Source organism: Meles meles, chromosome 10 (assembly GCF_922984935.1).
Source record: "Meles meles chromosome 10, mMelMel3.1 paternal haplotype, whole genome shotgun sequence".
NCBI classification, from domain to species: Eukaryota; Metazoa; Chordata; class Mammalia; order Carnivora; family Mustelidae; genus Meles; species Meles meles.
The window spans coordinates 104273031-104291183 of NC_060075.1; the positions used below are offsets into that span (position 1 = coordinate 104273031).

The 18153-nt window shown below is 44.0% G+C and overlaps 1 protein-coding gene across 1 annotated transcript in view; it reads right to left on the reverse strand.

Moving 5' to 3' along the window:
• Positions 1-2601: 2601 nt before the first annotated feature.
• STK17A (serine/threonine kinase 17a) overlaps positions 2602-18153 on the reverse strand; it is a 46681-nt gene continuing 31129 nt past the window's right edge. The window contains exons 4-7 of the mRNA XM_046020398.1: positions 12913-13039; positions 9758-9806; positions 9491-9670; positions 2602-8739 (exon numbers count right to left, since the gene is read on the reverse strand). Of these exons, the coding sequence (XP_045876354.1) occupies positions 8415-8739; positions 9491-9670; positions 9758-9806; positions 12913-13039 (681 nt within the window). The 3' untranslated portion in view covers positions 2602-8414. The remainder of the gene's footprint in view (positions 8740-9490; positions 9671-9757; positions 9807-12912; positions 13040-18153) is intronic.

Here is an 18153-nt window from a genome sequence, read left to right on the forward strand (position 1 = left end):
ATTGACAGTCCGGTCCCTCATTCCAGTGTTTGAGAAGCAGCTTCCTTCTGCCTCTCTTCCCTTCAACCATCCCCCAGTCTGGAGATTCCGCACCACCTAAACAGACAAGGTGTTCCTACTCTTGGTTTTGGTAAAGTTGCTTACAGCAAAGGTGAAGCTGAAATAAATTTCCTGTACATGAAACAGCCAGAACTTGGCAAATAGTGATCTGTGGCTTCCGGCGTAGCGGAAAGGGCAAGGTAATGCTCAATAGGCAGCAGGCCCAGCATTTTCTGAAGGCAACCGGCCTTAGGCCACTTGACTGCTGTTTTCAGTTTGTCTGCATGAAAAATAGGACTCAATCCTTCCCAAGCACCTGCCTTACAAATGAGGCAGTGTTTACGCTGCTTGTCGGGCTGCTTGGGCAAAAGCTGCTGGTCCATGCAGGACGCCTGATGACGGCAGGGGTCAAGGAGACGGCGGAAGGATGTGGGGAAAACCTCCCGTGCCCACCCACAGGATTCTCGCCTCCTTAATAACTTGTTCACGATCCTGACTTGTCTTTGGCCGACTGCAGCAGAGTCATTCAGTTGAAAGTACTGTGAGGAACGTGTAGGATGATACTTCATGTGGAAAACCCAAGATTCCACCCCAAAGTACTAGAACCACACAGCAATTCAGTAATGTGGCGGGCTGCAGAATCAATGCACAGAAATCAGGTGCTTTCTTTTATACTAACAGTGAAACTGCAGAAAGAGAAATTAGAGAATTGATTCCATTTACAATAGCACCAAGAACTGTAAGATACCTGGGAATAAACCTAACTGAAGAGGTAAAGGATTTGTACTCGAGAACTACAGGACAATCATGAAGGAAACTGAAGACGACACAAAAAGAGGGAAAAACATTCCATGCTCGTGGATCGGAAGAATAAACATTGGTAAAATGTCTGTACTGCCCAGAGCACTCTATACTTTCAATGCTATCCTGATCAAAATACTGTTGGCATTTTTCAAGGTGCTGGAACAGTCCTAAAATTTGTATGGAACCAGAAAAGACCCTGAATCACCAAGGAAATGTTGAAAAAGAAAAAAGCTGGGAGCATCATGTTGCCTGACTTCAAGCTTTATTACAAAGCTGTGATCACCAAGACAGCACGGTACTGACGAAAGCAGACACACAGGCCAGTGGAACAGAGTAGAGAGCCCAGATATGGACCCGCAACTGTATGGTCAACTCATCTTCAACAAAGCAGGAAAAAATATCCAATGGAAAAAGACAGTCTTTTTCAGTGAATAGTGCTGGGAGAATTGGATAGCTATATACAGAAGAATGAAACTGGGCCATAAACTCAAAATGGATGAAAGACCTCAATGTGAGATGGGAATCCATCAAAATCGCAGAGAGGAACACGGGCAGTAACCTCTTCAACACTGGCCAAAGCAGCTTATTTCAAGACAGGTCTCCAAAGGTAAAGGAAACAAACACAAAAATGAACTTTTGGGACTTCATCAAGATCAAAAGCTTCTGCACAGTCAAGGAAACAGTCAACACAAAAAAGAGGCAACCCACGGAATGGGAGAAGATATTCGCAAATGACAGTACAGACAAAGGGCTGATATCCAGGATCTATAAAGAACTCTTCAAACTCCACACTCAAAAAACAGATACTTGGGGCGCCTGGGTGGCTCATGGTTTAAGCCGCTGCCTTCGGCTCAGGTCATGATCTCAGGGTCCTGGGATCGAGGCCTGCATTGGGCTCTCTGCTCAATGGGAAGCCTGCTTCCCTCTCTCTCTCTCTGCCTGCCTCTCTGCCTACTTGTGATCTCTGTCTCTCAAATAAATAAATAAAATCTTTAAAAACAAAAACCCCAGATACTCATGTCAAAAAACCGGGCAGAAGATATGAACAGACACTTCTCCAAAGAAGACATACAAATGGCTATCAGACACATGAAAAAATGTTCATCATCACTAGCCATCAGGGAGATTCAAATCAAAACCACATTGAGATACCACCTGACACCAGTTAGAATGGCCAAAATCAACAAGACAGGAAACAAGTGTTGGAGAGGATGTGGAGAAAGGGGAACCCTCTTACACTGTTGATGGGAATGCAAGTTTGTGCAGCCACTTTGGAAAAGAGCTACCCTATGATCCTGCAATTGCACTGCTGGGTATTTACCCCAGACATACAGAAGTAGTGAAAAGAAGGGCCATCTATATCCTAATGTTCATAGGAGCAATGGTTACAGTCACCAAACTATGGGAAGAACTGAGATGCCCTTCAGCGGATGAATGGATAAAGAAGATGTGGTCCACATATACAATGGGAATATTACTCAGCCATCAGAATGGATGGATGTTCCACTTTTGCATCAACCTGGATGGGACTGGAGGGGATTATGCTGAGTGAAATCAGAGAAAGTTATGTGGTTTCACTTACTTGTGGAACATAAGGAATAGCATGGAGAACAGGAGAAGGAAAGGATAAATGAAGGGAGGGAAGTCGGAGGGGGAGACGAACCATGAGAGACTGGACTCTGAGAAACAAACTGAGGGTTTTGGAGGGGAGGGAGGGTTTGGGTGAGCCTGGTGGTGGGTATTGAGGGCATGTGCTGCATGGAGCACTGGGGGTTATATGTAAACAATGAATCTTGGGACACTACATCAAAAACTAATGATGTACTATATTTAAAAAAATCAGGCAAAGAAAAGAAGAACTAGCATTTTATAATCCAGGGTAGAAAAGTGGGAGATGAAAAAAACAGGCCTCTCAGATACAGTCTATATCACAGATTACATACAGTGTAGTGTCTTTTATCACTGAATTTCTTAGAGGCAGAAATTACTTTTCCTCCACCACATAATACTTTTAAAAAATAGCTTTTAAAGTTAGCTACCATGTTAGTGTCAGTTACCATGCAGTCTTAAGAATTTACTTCCAAGTTAGTTTTATAAAGTGAGAAACTATAAACCACTCTCTCCCATGAATGTTACAAAATTCTAAATTTTAACAACTGAATCCAGAAACATATAGTAAGTGGTATATTGTATTATTTTTCGCAAAATATTGTGGTGCCTAACCCTGTGCAGTGCCCCCCTCCAAGGGAAGACTATATAGCCCTGCTTTGAACTTGGGTTCACCCCGTGGCTTGTTTGGGCCAGTGAATTCGTGAGTGGAAGTGATAGGGAGGACTTCTGAGTAGACGTTTTAAGGGCCAGACCTTGGTTCCCCATGTTCTCTTTTCTCTCTTCGCTAAAACCAGTAATGTTCTAGATAGTAGCTACCCTGGGGACTCAGGTTCTGGAATGAAGCTGATACGTGACAGAGCTTACCGCTGAGCGCGATGGGCCGTGTAGCACACATGAGAAATAACCGCGATGAGCCCCGAAGATCCGCAGCCAGTTTTACATCAGCCTAGTCTAGCCTCTTGTAATTGTTCTCATTGACGGAGAGATTTATTTCAGGAGTGCTCTGTGGCTCAATCATTAATAGAGCTAAGGAGGCAAAATTAGGATACTTTGATACAGATGGACAGTCCCCCTTGCAGGAGAGGAGTGCGCGCACATGCCTGTGCTCCCCAAAGCCAGCAGCTTCCTCAATGAGAAAACTACAAGAGGTTTTTTCCACTCAAATCAGAAACAAGATGAGGATACACTATATCCACGGTTAACACTGTGTTATATCCAGTGTAGTTAGGCAAAAAATGAAAAAAGTAAGAGGCCTAAAAACTAGGAAGAGGAAAGCAGTTACTGTTTAGGTAGATGATATGACTACATATCAGCAAAACCTAAAAGAATCTGTGGAAAACTACAAAGTATTTAGTGGAGGGTATAAGATTAATATAGAAAAATCTTCACATATACAAGTAGTAACCAGTTTGAAGAAATAATGGAGATCAGACCCTATCTACAGCAGCAGAAAACAAAATTATTTAGGAAAAAACTTAGCAAAAAATCTGCCAAACTTATATGAGAAGTGCTAAAACACTACCAACAGATACAGACAGAGTACAACTGGACAAATACAAAGGCTTACCACATTCATGGATAGCAAGATTCTTCGTCAGAGAGATGCCAGTCCTCCTGGAGTTAAATTTAATGTGTACCAAGATTAGGGATTTTTAAAAGTTAGATAAGCTAATTAGTTATAAACTCATTTGGAAGAATAAGCAAAGGCAGCCAGGAAATCCCAGCCAAGCAAGAGCAATCAGGAGGGAAGGCTTTTCTTGTCAGACATTAAAACATAAATAATGCAGCGCTGACCCATGAAGAGACGCCACAGCAACACCGCACAGAGAACACAGACGCGTGTCCAAGTGCACTTGGAAACCTGGTTATGATAACCGCTAGCATCCGAGTCGGGAGGGAGTGGGGGACATCTGAACTGAACAGCTGATAGCTAGATGCAAAAGATAGAAACCGGACAGCTAGATGCAGAAAGTCAGCATCGGATCCACTGTCAACCGTACACGTAACAATCAGATCAAAGATCTAAATGTAAAAATGAAACCGGCTCGATACTAGCAAAATTATAGGTAACTCTTAGATCCTGGAAGTAGAGAGATTTTTCCAACGAGTCACCATCTACAAGTGATAAGGGAAATTAATAAACTTGGCTGTATAAAAACAAATTTCTGCATGTCTAGAAATAACAAAAACAAAGCAAAAAGCAAATGCTAAAGTGGGGGAAATATTTACCTTTTTTTACAAGACGGATTTATTTGAGAGAGTTGGGAGGGGCAAAAGGAGAGGAGGAGATCATCTCAAACTGACTCCCCAGCAAGTCCAGAACCTGAAGCGGGTCTCCATCCCACGACCCCACACAGCCTGAGGGGAAACCAAGAGCCACCCAACCAACCGAACCACTCAGGTGCCCCAACATTTATAATTTAAATTGCAAAAGTTAACATCCATAATTTGTAAAGAGTAAAAGTAGAGAAAAACCGTAACCTGGTAGAAAAAATGAAGTCACAGAAAAAAAATGCAAGTGAATTATATTTAAAAAAAAAAAAAAAGTTCAACCTCATTCTTAAAAAAAAACGCAGATTAAAAGTAGTGATACCATTTTTCTTCAAGCAAGTTGGCAATAATCTCTAAGTTTGAGAACCTACTTTCTTGAAAGTCTGTGAGGAAACAGGCTCTCTTAAATTGCGGATGGGATGGGAACACAGTGATACAACTTCTGTAGAGGGGAACTTGACAATATCTAGAAAAATGTTACGTACCTTTACCATTTGACCCACCAATCCCATTTCTGAGACTGTGTGCTAAAAAGCAGCTGACAAAGATACAAAATGCCATTTACACTATTAATGAACTCTTTGTAATAGTGAAAACTGGAGACAAATACAACCAAAATATCCATCAACAAACTTTGAAACCTTGGATACTTTCAAATCAATGAATCTATATTATAAAATTGTGATTATTGAATGTTGTTGGTTGATGAGTACATAGGGATTTATTTTACCATTTTCTTCTATTTTGTGAATTCTGAAATTGGCAATTTTTATGCTAAGTAGCATTTCACTGTTTTTCAGGGGTAGTTTCCTTTCCTGAATATCAAGGCCACTGAAACTTTTTTATGCTCTTTCATGAATTCTTACCATAAACCAGGAGTTTTCAGAGTAAGGGATAAATTAGACAGGTATCATAACATCTCAGGCAAAACACCTCCCTTCTCCCTAGTATTTTTTTAAGTTCTGCAACTAAATGAAGGTACTAGGTGGTAAATAACCTTGAACAATTTTGATTATTTTAGTTTCATCAATGCAATTTAATTCTTACAAGTGTGTGTGAGTTTAAGATGTATTTAGGATTAGCTTGTTAATACCTGGCGAATGACCTTTCCCCCTACATAGAACCATCTACATTGGTGCCAAGATCAATCCTGCTTTGGCTTCCGTGGCCTGAGCTATAGACCACGCATGACATTACTAGGACTGTAATTCACCTCTTGTCCAACATTGTCTGAGCAGCCTTTATGACTTTATCTCTATCAAATTTTCTTCCAAACTGAGGTCAGTTGTAAAAGTTTAGGAGTGTGTGGTTCTCTCTTAGCACCTGACCTTCCTCTATAAGAGTGTGGCATTGTCTCCCACTTTTCATGTGAAAACAAAACATTAAAACAATTTCCCAACTGACTAAAAGCACTTATACATTTTGCCTATTTCCTAAACATCTCAAGCTAAAATATGACAATACTGAATTTAATTATTATTAAAACTGGACTTACAGACTCTATGAACAAATTCAGTAATACTGGTTTGGTTCTTCGTAAGCTTGTTAAAAGACACAATTAACAGCATTAGGTGAGTGTGATGCTAACTGGTAAGTCACTAATGGGAAGATTTTATTTGGCCCAATTTCGGGGAGGATCTTCATGCTCTGTAGAAGTCAAAAATGCCAGTATATCTTTACACGTGTTTATAAAAGCCACTAAAGATACACAGCAAACAGCAAAGTGGCCCGCTAAAAGAAAACAGGTGTTTTTTTTTTTTTAACAAATACAGCAACTATATTAAATGTATTTATTTTGAATGTAATGTAAAGTGGCTTGCAAAAAAATCTAAATGTTATCTAAACGTTCTGATTTTAAAACTGGACAAATCTATCAAGTATAAAAATGTGTCACTCAATAGTGGGCGTTTTTTTCTCACCTCCCTTCTATTTTTGTCAGAGAGAGGTTTACAAAAATGTGCCTGAACTTGTGTTTTTCCTCTTCCAAGAGGAAAGGAACTTACCTGAGGCTTCACATAGTGGTCACGGGTTTTCACCGAAAACCCTGCCATCGTGGCAGCATTTCCTCTTCCTCCTCCTCCAGCTGGTTTAGAAACGCTGGTTTCCAAGAAACTGTAAATGTGGCCGATTTAGTGAGAAACTGCAACCTGACAGCTTCAGCTGATGCTGTGTGAAGGTCAGCGGGGCTCTGACACCTGCAGGGCAGGGGTGATTCCAGACCGTGGGGCAGGGTCCTACCCGATACACTGCACACACTTTATAACGCCTGGTTAGGTGCTGCCACCGGCTCGTGACCCTGACATTCAAGAACTCGTGCGCAAGAGAGCATCGAGTGAGCCCCAAAGCACAAGTGTGAAGGGACCGGTCAGGCGACAACCGGTTCTATTCACAAGTCTCTTAATGCCCTGAGCCTAATAAAAGATAAATAAGGACACGACTCAGACTTTTTTGTGTGAGAAAGATATTTAGTTGCTTTAAGTTACACGGCGTACACTTTTACATTTCCATTTTTTGATAGGAATTTATTGCTCACTATGGGGCCTACTTCCAACTGAAGTGTTCGATCCTAGTCAAATTAAATTCTACTGAGTATATTCATGTAAGTCTTCTGGGAACGGCTTCTTCCCTGATGCCAAAGTATCCAATGTCAGGTTTTTCATGAACAAAATAAAGTTTATAAATATTTTTATAGCATTTCTTAGTACAGTCAGAGGGCACAGAAGTAGAGGCTCAATGGCTAGGACGACTAGGCTCCATCTCTTACCCTCTCGGGGGTTGTAGTAACAAAAGCAATGTAATAGCATCTTTTCACTGACCAAAGCAACCCCCATGTTGATCAGATCACACGGACACTTGCAAGTGACAAGCACGTGAGAAGGTGGCACCCTTCATCTCCTTGAAGACAGTAGACAAGTAACCTGTGGTGGGGGAAACGGCTGAGAAGTCAGCACTGGTTTACGTGACAGGATTACTTAACCTTGACCTTAAAACCAGAATAGTCTGAGGTGAAAAATCATCACCACTCTTACTACGACACTGAAGAAAAAAAAGCCAGGGCTTTTCACTGATAGGTTACAAGCATTATAAAAGCAAAGACAACAGAAGTCAAATCAAGTCAATATAAAGCAGTAATAAAATATAAAAATAAGATATTACCAAACTCTAGTGGATGTTATTCTAAGACTCAAAATTTGGAAGATACCTAATTAAAAAGCTTACTCCCCCCTCCAAAAAATCCAAAGTGAAAAAGTATCCATTTTGGCAAAGATATCTTTATATCTCTATATATACATACATATTTGAAGATATAGATGCACACGAAAAATGCTAAATAGATTTACAAAGATGTTAATTTGGCACTTTTACTTGGATTTTTAAAGAAAGTAAATACAGATATCTTTGCATGACAAATTCTCATTCTGGAGAAACAAGATTTAGAAAGAAAAGGTTCAAACATCTCCCTTAAAAAATAACACGGACACAGATGACTGTACCCGCTAAAACTCCGGGTTGGCGGCTTTATAAATCTGTCTTGATGTAACTAACTCCACAAGTTTGACAAAGTTATTTTAGTTTCTATCAGCGATACCTGGTTTATCCACTTTCAGTACATGTACCATGTGGCCAGAAGTCCATAAATAATAATGTTTTCAATGCAGAAATCTTAAAGTTCTAAAGGGAAGTACTGCTCAGTAGATAAAGTCTCCTGGAATTTCTTGTAGCAAAGGTTCCTCAAACTTAAATCGTTTGGAAATGGCCTTTTGCTCCATTTTCTCTTTTTCAGATTGTCTGCATTGTCCTAAAGTATATGAAGTAAATACAATTAACTCCTCTGTTGCACCTGATTCCTCGGGTTCCGGTTTCTGAGTATCTGAATTAATTTCAGGCACAGCATCACCTTCTTGGAGTGCATTTGCTGCTTCTAATGCCCCTTTCAGTTTGAAAGAAGGATCGTGAACACTGCTCTCCGTCAACCACGGATGCTTTAGACATTCTTCGGCTGTGGCTCGATCTCTGTAAAATGAAACACATTTCACACTTAAGACAGTTTAAAGCCTTAATTAGAGGGGCACCTGGTGGTTCAGTTAAGCGTCTGCCTTCGGCTCAGGTCCGTGATCTCAGGGTCCTGGAATCGAGCTCCGCATCGGGCTCCCTGCTCAGCAGGGAGTCTGCCTCTCCCTCTTCCTCTGCCCTCAACTCGTTCTTTCTCAAATAAATGAAAACTTCAATTATAAATTAGAGCATACCGGGAGGGCCCCTGGCTGGCTCAGTCGGTACAGCACGTGACTCCTGATCTCAGGGTTGAGTATGAGCCCCATACTGGGTGTAGAGATTACTCAAAAAGTAAAATCTTAAAAATACATAAATCAGAACATGAGGTGTATTTATTGTATTCTATATGGGGAGGTATGAAGAGTTGACGAGAATCTTATTGTGATTCCTGAGTGAGACTGGGAGTTTTGGCATCTGTGTGCAAATGCCATTCCCACAATGTTGAAAAACACTCGAAGGAAGAGATCTCTGAAAAGCCCTTTTGGAAGACCAAGGACAGACAGACAATAGCCGTTACACTGAGATGCGGCTCACGTTTTCTAAGAAACTTCATTATTCACATTTGCTTTCAACAGATTCAAATAGGCTCAAGGTTTCATCTAGTTTAATGTCTACATTGTCCTGCCTTCTGTTTGGTGTTTCAGGTTAGCCTGCTTTTGTTCAGAGCAGATCACCCCAAAATGGACAAAGATCAATATTCGCTAATACTTACTCAGGTTTCTTAACTAAAAGTGTCTTGATGAAGTCAACAGCAGACTCAGACACGACATCCAATTCTTCCTCAGAATAACTTAAACTCATCTGAGAGATGTTTAGGAATGTTTCTTGTTTATTATCACCTAAGAAAGGTGAGACTCCTGTGAGCATGACATAAGTCAACACTCCAATGCTCCTAAAGCAGAATGAAAATGTAAGAAAAATTAGTATCCGACTCATTTCTTGAAACGAATTTGATCACGTTTTCGGAAATAACTCTTACCACATATCCGTCGCCATGCTGATGGGATCGTAACTCAGAATTTCAGGAGCTAGTATCAGAAACAAGAAAACATTCAGCTGTGTGAAAAAAAATTCTTAATTTGCACCTCGAAATAAAAAAATTTTAAAAAATACTCATCAGAAACTCTAAGACACCACCAAGATTTGGGCTAACATGAAACAGCATTATATGACAACATGAATTACTGTAAAGTCTAACTAGATGTAATTAACTTATTTTCCCACCAGCACCCTCCACTGTTGGGTCTTAATATTTTTAAAATACCCGAACGCGTGAGTACTGTAACAGGAACTGACAACTGACACCTTCCTCTTCCCACACACACTACAATCGAGCATCCCCTCTGACACATTACTGCTTTTAAACCCCTCAATGCATCCGCGGCGCTGCTTCCCTATGGCCCGCACCCTAGTCCCCGGCTCTTTCCCCTGACCTCCCTGGTCTCTTCTCCATGCTGCGGCCGGAGGGGGCTGTAAGATGTCCGCCCGCTGACAAAAAGTCAACAAGGTTGAAGAAAACACCGGGCCTTCTCAGATGACATGCAGCACACTCAAAGACAACAAAGTTGCCTCTGCGGAGTGCTGGAGAACAGCGTGCTGTGGGAACATTTAACCAAACTGCTCCAGCGGGTGACACAAAAGGCATTCTCAAATGTGCAAGGACTTTGGGGAAATTTATGAAAATCCTCCTTGAAAGGCAAACTCACTCACTGATACAATCCCGTCAACCACAAGATGAGTTTTTTTTTCAAAAGTGGGAAGAACTCAAGACAGGCAATCAAGTATTGAATCCATTTACAAACATCAAAAACTAAACCACCTTGGTAATTACAATTTTAAAAAGGGAGGGTGAAGATAGCTAATCCTAGGAAAAAACGAAACACTCATACTCATACTCAAAGACTCATCATTGGTAGGGAACGGGGACACACACACACACACACCCCAATATGAGGAAGAAAAGGTTGGGAGAAAATATTAGGTAGGCTAATTTCCTCAACTTCACCTTCTGATACTGAGTCATGAAACGGAGATTATGAATATTATTTTAAAGTTTTAAAAGAAACTATTCGGAAATTTAAAATGAAATGCACAGCATCCAAACTACCGGAGGGGAGAAGGAGACCAAAGCAGCAGCTGCTGGGAGGAGGGCGCAGGAAGTAACAGTAGCTTCCTTTCTCCTGTTTATTACAAGCTGAACACGGATGTGAGAGTTGACAGAGCCGGTCCGACAGGTAGTATTAGGGTAGCCCCATTTTAGGGACAGAGGCATGGGGCAGGGGGCGTCTGAAGAGATGTCAGGGCCGAGGTCACACGTACAGCCCCCTGCCCAGACAGGATTCTGTAAAGAGAACAAGCTGGGAGGCTTACCCTCACCTTGAAAGTGCAGGAAGGAAAGAGAGGAGAGGCCCCCTTGTTTTTCTCTATTACATAGTTCTGAATTATTTTTAGTTTTCTTGGATTGGGAATTACTTTTTTTTAAAGATTTTATTTATTTATTTGACAGAGATCACAAATAGGCAGAGAGGCAGTCAGAGAGAGAGAGGAGGAAGCAGCCTCCCCGCGGAGCAGAGAGCCCGATGCGGGGCTTGATCCCAGGACCCTGGGATCACAACCTGAGCGGAAGGCAGAGGCTTTAACCCACTGAGCCACCCAGGCGCCCCCGGGAATTACTTTTATAATAAAGGTAGCTCTGTTTTTTTGGAGGGGGATAAAAAAAAAGTTCATGGTAGAAAACTGAGAACGTACCCAAAGAACAGAAAGCATGAAACAAAACATAAGCGAACTCCCTTCAGGGCAATAACCACCACAGCGTTCTCATCTCACAGCCCCGCGTGCCGCGTCTGCTCCGGTTTGCAAGGCTCTCGGCCGGCTGAGGGATCTGGGCTGCTGCTTCCCGAGAGGAGGCCTGCGAAGCCCCATCCTTAACCCTGACTGACTGGTCGCGACGCACACTGGAATTTAAGTGTTCTAGCCCACAAAGAACACATCAACGTTCTGAAGGTTGGTTGTCTGCCAGTGATATCTTTCATTACCTAATTAAGGATGTTTCAGATCGTAGGACTTATTTTAAAGCGCTGAGTTATGTATTTTGCACTATCATTGCCCAAAAGCTCTGTTTTCCTCAACCCCATCCGTTCCTCTGGAATTGACGCTCCTTGTAAACAAAGTTCCACTACCCTCGGCTCCTCTCCAAAAGGAGGCCTTGGCTGCCCAGGCCCTCTAGAAATGCAGCCAGCCTGTCCCCTTCACACCTCCAACCTCCGCCTTCTCCCCTGCCCCTGGCTGCTGTCATCGGACACAAAACCACCCCTTGACCTGCCTGCCACCACCCTGGACAGCGCCTGCGCTCGTGTCTGCCCGGGCAGCCTGGCGTCCAGCTTCTGCACCTACAGGTCTGGAGCGCCGCGGTCCACAGCCGCCCCTCAGCCCTAGCGATGATGGAGAACCGTCCCAGCTCCAAAGCTGTGATGGTAAGTACTGTAGACTCTCGGTCACCACCTTTACATTCCTCCACTGCCTTGCTCTGCTTCCGGGTATCTTTTGTTTAGCCTCGTTCAGGCCACAGCTCCTTTTGCATCCTGTAGTTCTGCTAGTCTGTCCAAAAAGTCAGAGTTCACTTATTTTTGAACTAAACTGAAAAGCCACGGTTCATCCCTTCGCCTGCTCTTGTACCTTCAAGGCTTAACGCTCCTTTCTTTCTGCCAGAAGCTCTCGACCCTGCATTAATCCAACAACAACGAAATGCCACATGCCGACTGTTTCACAGGGCTTGCAATTACCCAACAATGTTTGTTATGAACTTAAACTTCTTTAAAGGTCCTTGTTAAATATCCTCCCACCTTCAGGTAACCTGATAGCCTATACTTTGTTAAGAAAATCCTTTTTGATTCCTTTTAGAAGCGAGCCCTTCAGATTCTCTTGATTCCCTTCAGGAGAGCAATCATCAGTTTGGTAACTTACCGTTTAATGTTTACCATTTTTAAACTTTTACACAAAAAAGGGCTCTCTGATGGTAGAATTTTAACACAGCAGATGGCTGGCCCCACTGTTAACCACGCCGCATGTGAGCTCCCTAATGAAGACGATGCCTGACCCCAAACGCAGAACACAACCCCCTGTAGGAGTACTTACCCACATATTCAGGCGTACCCATGATTTCTCGGAGCTCTTCGCTGTCCTTCATTATTCTTGAAAGACCAAAATCAACTATCTTAATGTCACCCAGCGGAGATGCACTTGTCAGCAGAATATTCTGAGGCTAAAAAAATAATACAGAAAGAGCAAGTAGCCTAGAAAGCCTACACAGCTCGCGGGTGAAAACGAGATCGACAAATGTAACAGAAGCAGTCATTCACTAACTACTTCTACGATATATTTATGATACGTAAGGCAACGGGCCTCATACAATCTCTTCCCCTTATACTGGCTCCTGCTCAGCACATAAATGTGCATCTACCCCATCTTAAAATCAAAACCAAGCCACTCATAAATATCCTATAAAACTCTCCATTTCTGTCTAGTCAACGCACTTGCTCCGGGCTACTCCCTCAAAGCTCAGCTTCTAGAAAGCACGGCTGCGTACACTTGCTGTCACTTCTCAGTGCAGCTGAGTCTGGATTTTGCCCCCTCTCTTAGCTCTAGCTGTTCTTACTAAGATCGCAAAATCTCTAATAATCAAAGACCTCCCCAAATCGAATGAATGTCTTTCAAGGCACCATTATGGCTGTATGATTTGGCCTGCCAACCACCCTTTTACACACTCTTGGATGTTTTCCTCCTTAATAGATCTCTCACCATTTTCTCAAGATTTCTTCCTTGTTCCCTCCTTTTAAATACTGGTGTTGTCCCAGATCCCTCGTTGGCTGGCGCTCCACTATCTCATCTACTACTGAAGCTTCAACCGCCACTTACAGGCTGGTGACCTCTATCCTAAGCCCTTTGCTGACGCATAGATCCAATTAAAACCAGATCTTTTCATTTGGCTGAAATGGGCCACACCTTCAACTCCCACTACTGAGCAAGGCCATCGATCCAGTAAACAGCTCGGGCAAGAGCTCTTCCTTCAGCCCCATCAACCCCATGACTCTTTTTTTTTTTTTTTAAGATTTTATTTATTTATTTGACAGAGGAAGAGAGATCACAAATAGGCAGAGAGAAGGGGAAGCAGGCTCCCCACCGAGCAGGGAGCCCGATGCGGGACTGGATCCCAGGACCCTGAGATCATGACCTGAGCTGAAGGCAGAGGCTTTAACCCACTGAGCCACCCAGGCGCCCCATGCCTCTCCTATACGCCCAATGTCATTGCCCGGGTCAGGCACTGGGGGGAATCAACCTAAAGTGCTCTGTCTCCTTCATTTTCAACCATGTCTCACACCTAGTAAAGTCACCAGCATGCCAATACTATGTCCCAAATCTCAAAACCCTCACCTGCTTCAAGTTTGGGCTTTCATTATTTCTTACCTGGACCACTACCCTCCTGCCTCTAGTTTTCCCCAGCTTCAACCCATCCTTCACTGAACAATGATCTTGCCATAAAGTAAGTCTGATCATGATACTGGCTGGTAGTCCTCACCCACAGACACATTCTCAGAGGGAATGTATTTGACAATGGGCAAGAGAGCTACCCAAGGCCAAGGCCACAGAATCAATAAGGTTCATATTCCTGGAGTATTTTTTAACCCAAATAACCTCAGACACTTTTACATAACAAGTCAAACATATATACTAGAAAATAAAATTCACTTCAATTTTTTAAATAAAATGACTTGAAAGAAAAGTTTATGTTGCTTCAGAAAGGGGGCTGCACGTCCTGTCTTCTGCCATTAAGACTATTTCCAAAGATAAATTGAGAGCCATTCGTACAAATAAAGTATCAATACCTCACTACAGCACCCCAAGTGTTTCATGATCTGGCTTCTGCCTCCTCTTCACGATTCACCTCCTGCCACCCTCCCACAGGCAATCTGTGTTCCAAATCCAACAAGCTGTAATCCCCAAACAAGACGTGCACGCCCACATCTCATGCCCTTGCCTTCTGTGCTCCCTTTGCTCAGGAAGCCCGCTCCCCTTCTCTGCTTGCAAATTTAGTTCCATCATTCACTCCATGCGTGGTGGGTCTCCACCACTCCATGCAAGACACCAGTGCCTCAAGAAAGCCAACTCTGACGCCCCCTCCGGCCCTCCAGGGAGGGCTCAATGCCTGCCCCCCCTACTCCTCAACACCTTGTATGTGACAGACGGATCCCCCTGCTCGGTCTGTTGTATTTTCCTCTCTCCTCTGTCACGCTGTGGTCCTCCAGAGGTTTGGAGTGAACGTAACGTCTCCCTTCCTTCCACGCATGTCCAGCCACTCCATCGGACGTGTCTCCTCCTTCCTCTCCCGCAGATCACTACAATCCAATGACCTAATCCCACGCTTTCCGAACGACCGCCTTGTTTACAGACTCTTACTCTTGGCTTCCACGGCAAAGCACTATCCTGCTTTTCCTCCTAACTCTCCGGCTGCTGCTTCTGTCTCCTTTGTTGGTTCATCGTCCTTTAACCGGCCCGCTCAATGGGTTTCTCACAGCCCGGTCTTGAGGCTCCCTGCTCGCACACTCCCCGCTCTCACCTGACACGGTGCATCTGCACCCGGGGCCCAAGTATGGCCAAGACATTAGGAGTCACAGATTTTTATCTCCGGCTCAGACCTCTTCAACCAACTGCTTACCTAATCTCTCCCCTCTGATGTCTCACAGCTACCTCAAATTCAGCATATGCCCAAATCAGACTCTTTTCCCTCCCAAATCAGATTCCCCGTATGCCAGTGACTGTCACCTCAGGGAATGCCACTCTCACCTAGCAAGGTAGAAGAAAACACTAAGAAGCACCTCGGCCATTCCTCTCTCTCTCTCCACTTTCTCCTCATTTAGCTGACATTTCACTATACCCTACGGAGTAGAAGTCATAAATTCAAGCATTCCTAGACTTTATTTCTCTCCAACTACAGAACACTCATTCAAGGTACTATCAAGTTTTTGCTCAATTGCAACAGCCTCTCAACAGCTTGCTAGGGTCTATTTTTCCCAGCCTGCTGTAGACAGAAGGATCTTTCGCTCCATACAAACCTGATCTGTCACCCCTGCTTCCCGTTAGCCTTAACCTCCAAACTCCTTAACGTGCATACAAGCCCCTGCTGGTCCAAGCTCCTCCCTGGCTCTCCAGACTCATCAGTAAGCTGTTCCCCTTGGCTCGGCGACAGTGGAGACTGTCTCGGCAGACACCGTCCAGTGTCTCCTACTCGCCATGCTCGCGCTCACAACAGTATCTTTGTGTACTTTTTTCCCCATTCTTCTGTACATCATGTCAGCTTGCTGAGAAGACCTCTAGGATGGCAGCGAAGAGATTCTAACAACGTTCAACAGGCAAGAACATATGAAACAGGAAGTTGAGGTCTAGGTGGTTCCTTTCTTTTAAAGGGGTTACTGTCCACCCAACCGTCCCTCCTGCCCTTCTCTATTAGGAAAATGCTTGTAGACTGACCCAAGTCTGTATTCAGGGACAGAGAAGGAAGAATCCCCGGCTCCAGGAGTCACGCAGTGGGCCGGCACCCGGGGGACACACATTAGCTGCTGCTTGAACGAAAGGAAGAGGCAGAACTGTGAAAAAGAATCTAACAGGCGTCCACTTAGTGTCAGGAACGGAGGCACTGCAAATACGAGTGATCCTGTCTCCCGTGACAGTGCCCCATCAGAGAAATCACAGGCAAGCACCCAGCGGGCTCGACTGGCTCTGCTGTGCGTTTCGAGTGCGCTCGTGGACAAAGCACTCAGGCCATCCATCAGCGAGAATAATTCAGCCTTGGAGAATTGTACAGGAGAGAAGTGAGCAGACCTTGGAGGAGAAAAAGGATACTGTTGCTTATTCAAAAAAATTTTATTGACTGCCTACCAGGAAAAGAACAGAAAACAAGACCTAAATCCCACGTTCTTTTGGAGGCTTACATTCCAATGGAGACAAAGAAGCACGAGGAAGTAGTAACACCTCCAGTGGTTTTAAACACTACGGAGAACTCAGTTGGGAAATGGATGGGAGTGTCTGCTGGGTGTGTCTGCTGTGCATGTGTGTGCTGGCTCAGGGCAGTCAGGGAAGGTTTCTCTGAGAAGGCAGTATTGAGCTATGAAGGAGCCAGTCAGGGCACAATACTCAGGGCCGGGGAGAGGAAAAGCCCTGCCAGAGGCAAGGACAAGCTACGAGTGGAGGAACGGCAAACCGGAGAACAGCACAAAGGCAGAAGAGACGAGTGTGGAGGCGGGCAAGGCCTGGCGAGCAGATGGGGGCGGAGGAACAGGAATCATAGTCTTTGTGAGACATTCTGCAAGAAGTGGCAGAAGACAGACTAGAGGGGAGGACAAGAGGACATTCCAGGGAAAGAAAAGGCCACACGCCGAAGCATATACAGGCGAGCTAATATGTAGCATGATGCGTGCAAGGGATTCGCAAATACGAGAATATGTCTTCAAAGAATGTGCCTCTCCCCTGTTTTTGCAGTCCTGAAAGGGAGAGACAGAGTGAGGAAGATATGATGAAGCACGGAATAAAACAAAACCAAACCAGAAGAAAGTCGACACATTCCAGTGACGAAATCCACAGCCCACTGGGACGGATGCTGTGGAGAAAGAGGAACAAGGTGCTTAGATCATTCACTGATTAATACAGCCAAGGTCAACGAAAGAGGACACCTGGTTCCATTCTGCTTCTCAAACCCAGGAGAGGTGCCTGCAGAACCACCCCGGACAGCTGGCAGTTCAGTCTGGACAGAGTCCAGGGCTGAGGATTCGGCTCCGGAGGACAAGAACACAGAGGCAAGACTAACACCATGGAAGTAAAGGAGAGGAAGAGAAAACGGCAAGAAGAAAAGTGGCCAAGATGAGTTTGGGCCAATAACTACATCAAATGGAAAGCAACAAGAGTGACGAGCATGCTCAGAAATAGCAGTCTGAGGGTGCCAGGGGGGGCAGGGGTTCAGTTGGTTAAGCATCTGCCTTCAGCTCAGGTCATGATCCCGAGGTCCTGGGATCGAGTCCAGCATCGGGCTCCCTGCTCCGCTGGGAGTCGGCTTCTCCCTCTGCCCCTTCCCCTGCTTATGTTCCCCTCTCTCTCTCTGTCAAATAAATACAATCTTTAAAAAAACAAAAAAGAAGAAGAAGAAGAAAAGAAAGAGAAAAAAGAAATGAAATAGCAGTCTGAGAAGTGAGGCTAGGAACCCAGGCACCATGAGGTAGTAAGAAAATCAAGAAGGTGAGAGTCAAAGGTCCTCTTTGACACGGGAAAGAGTGAGGACCAAGAAAAGGCCACTGAATATAGCAAATAAACAACCTCTGAAAGACTTTT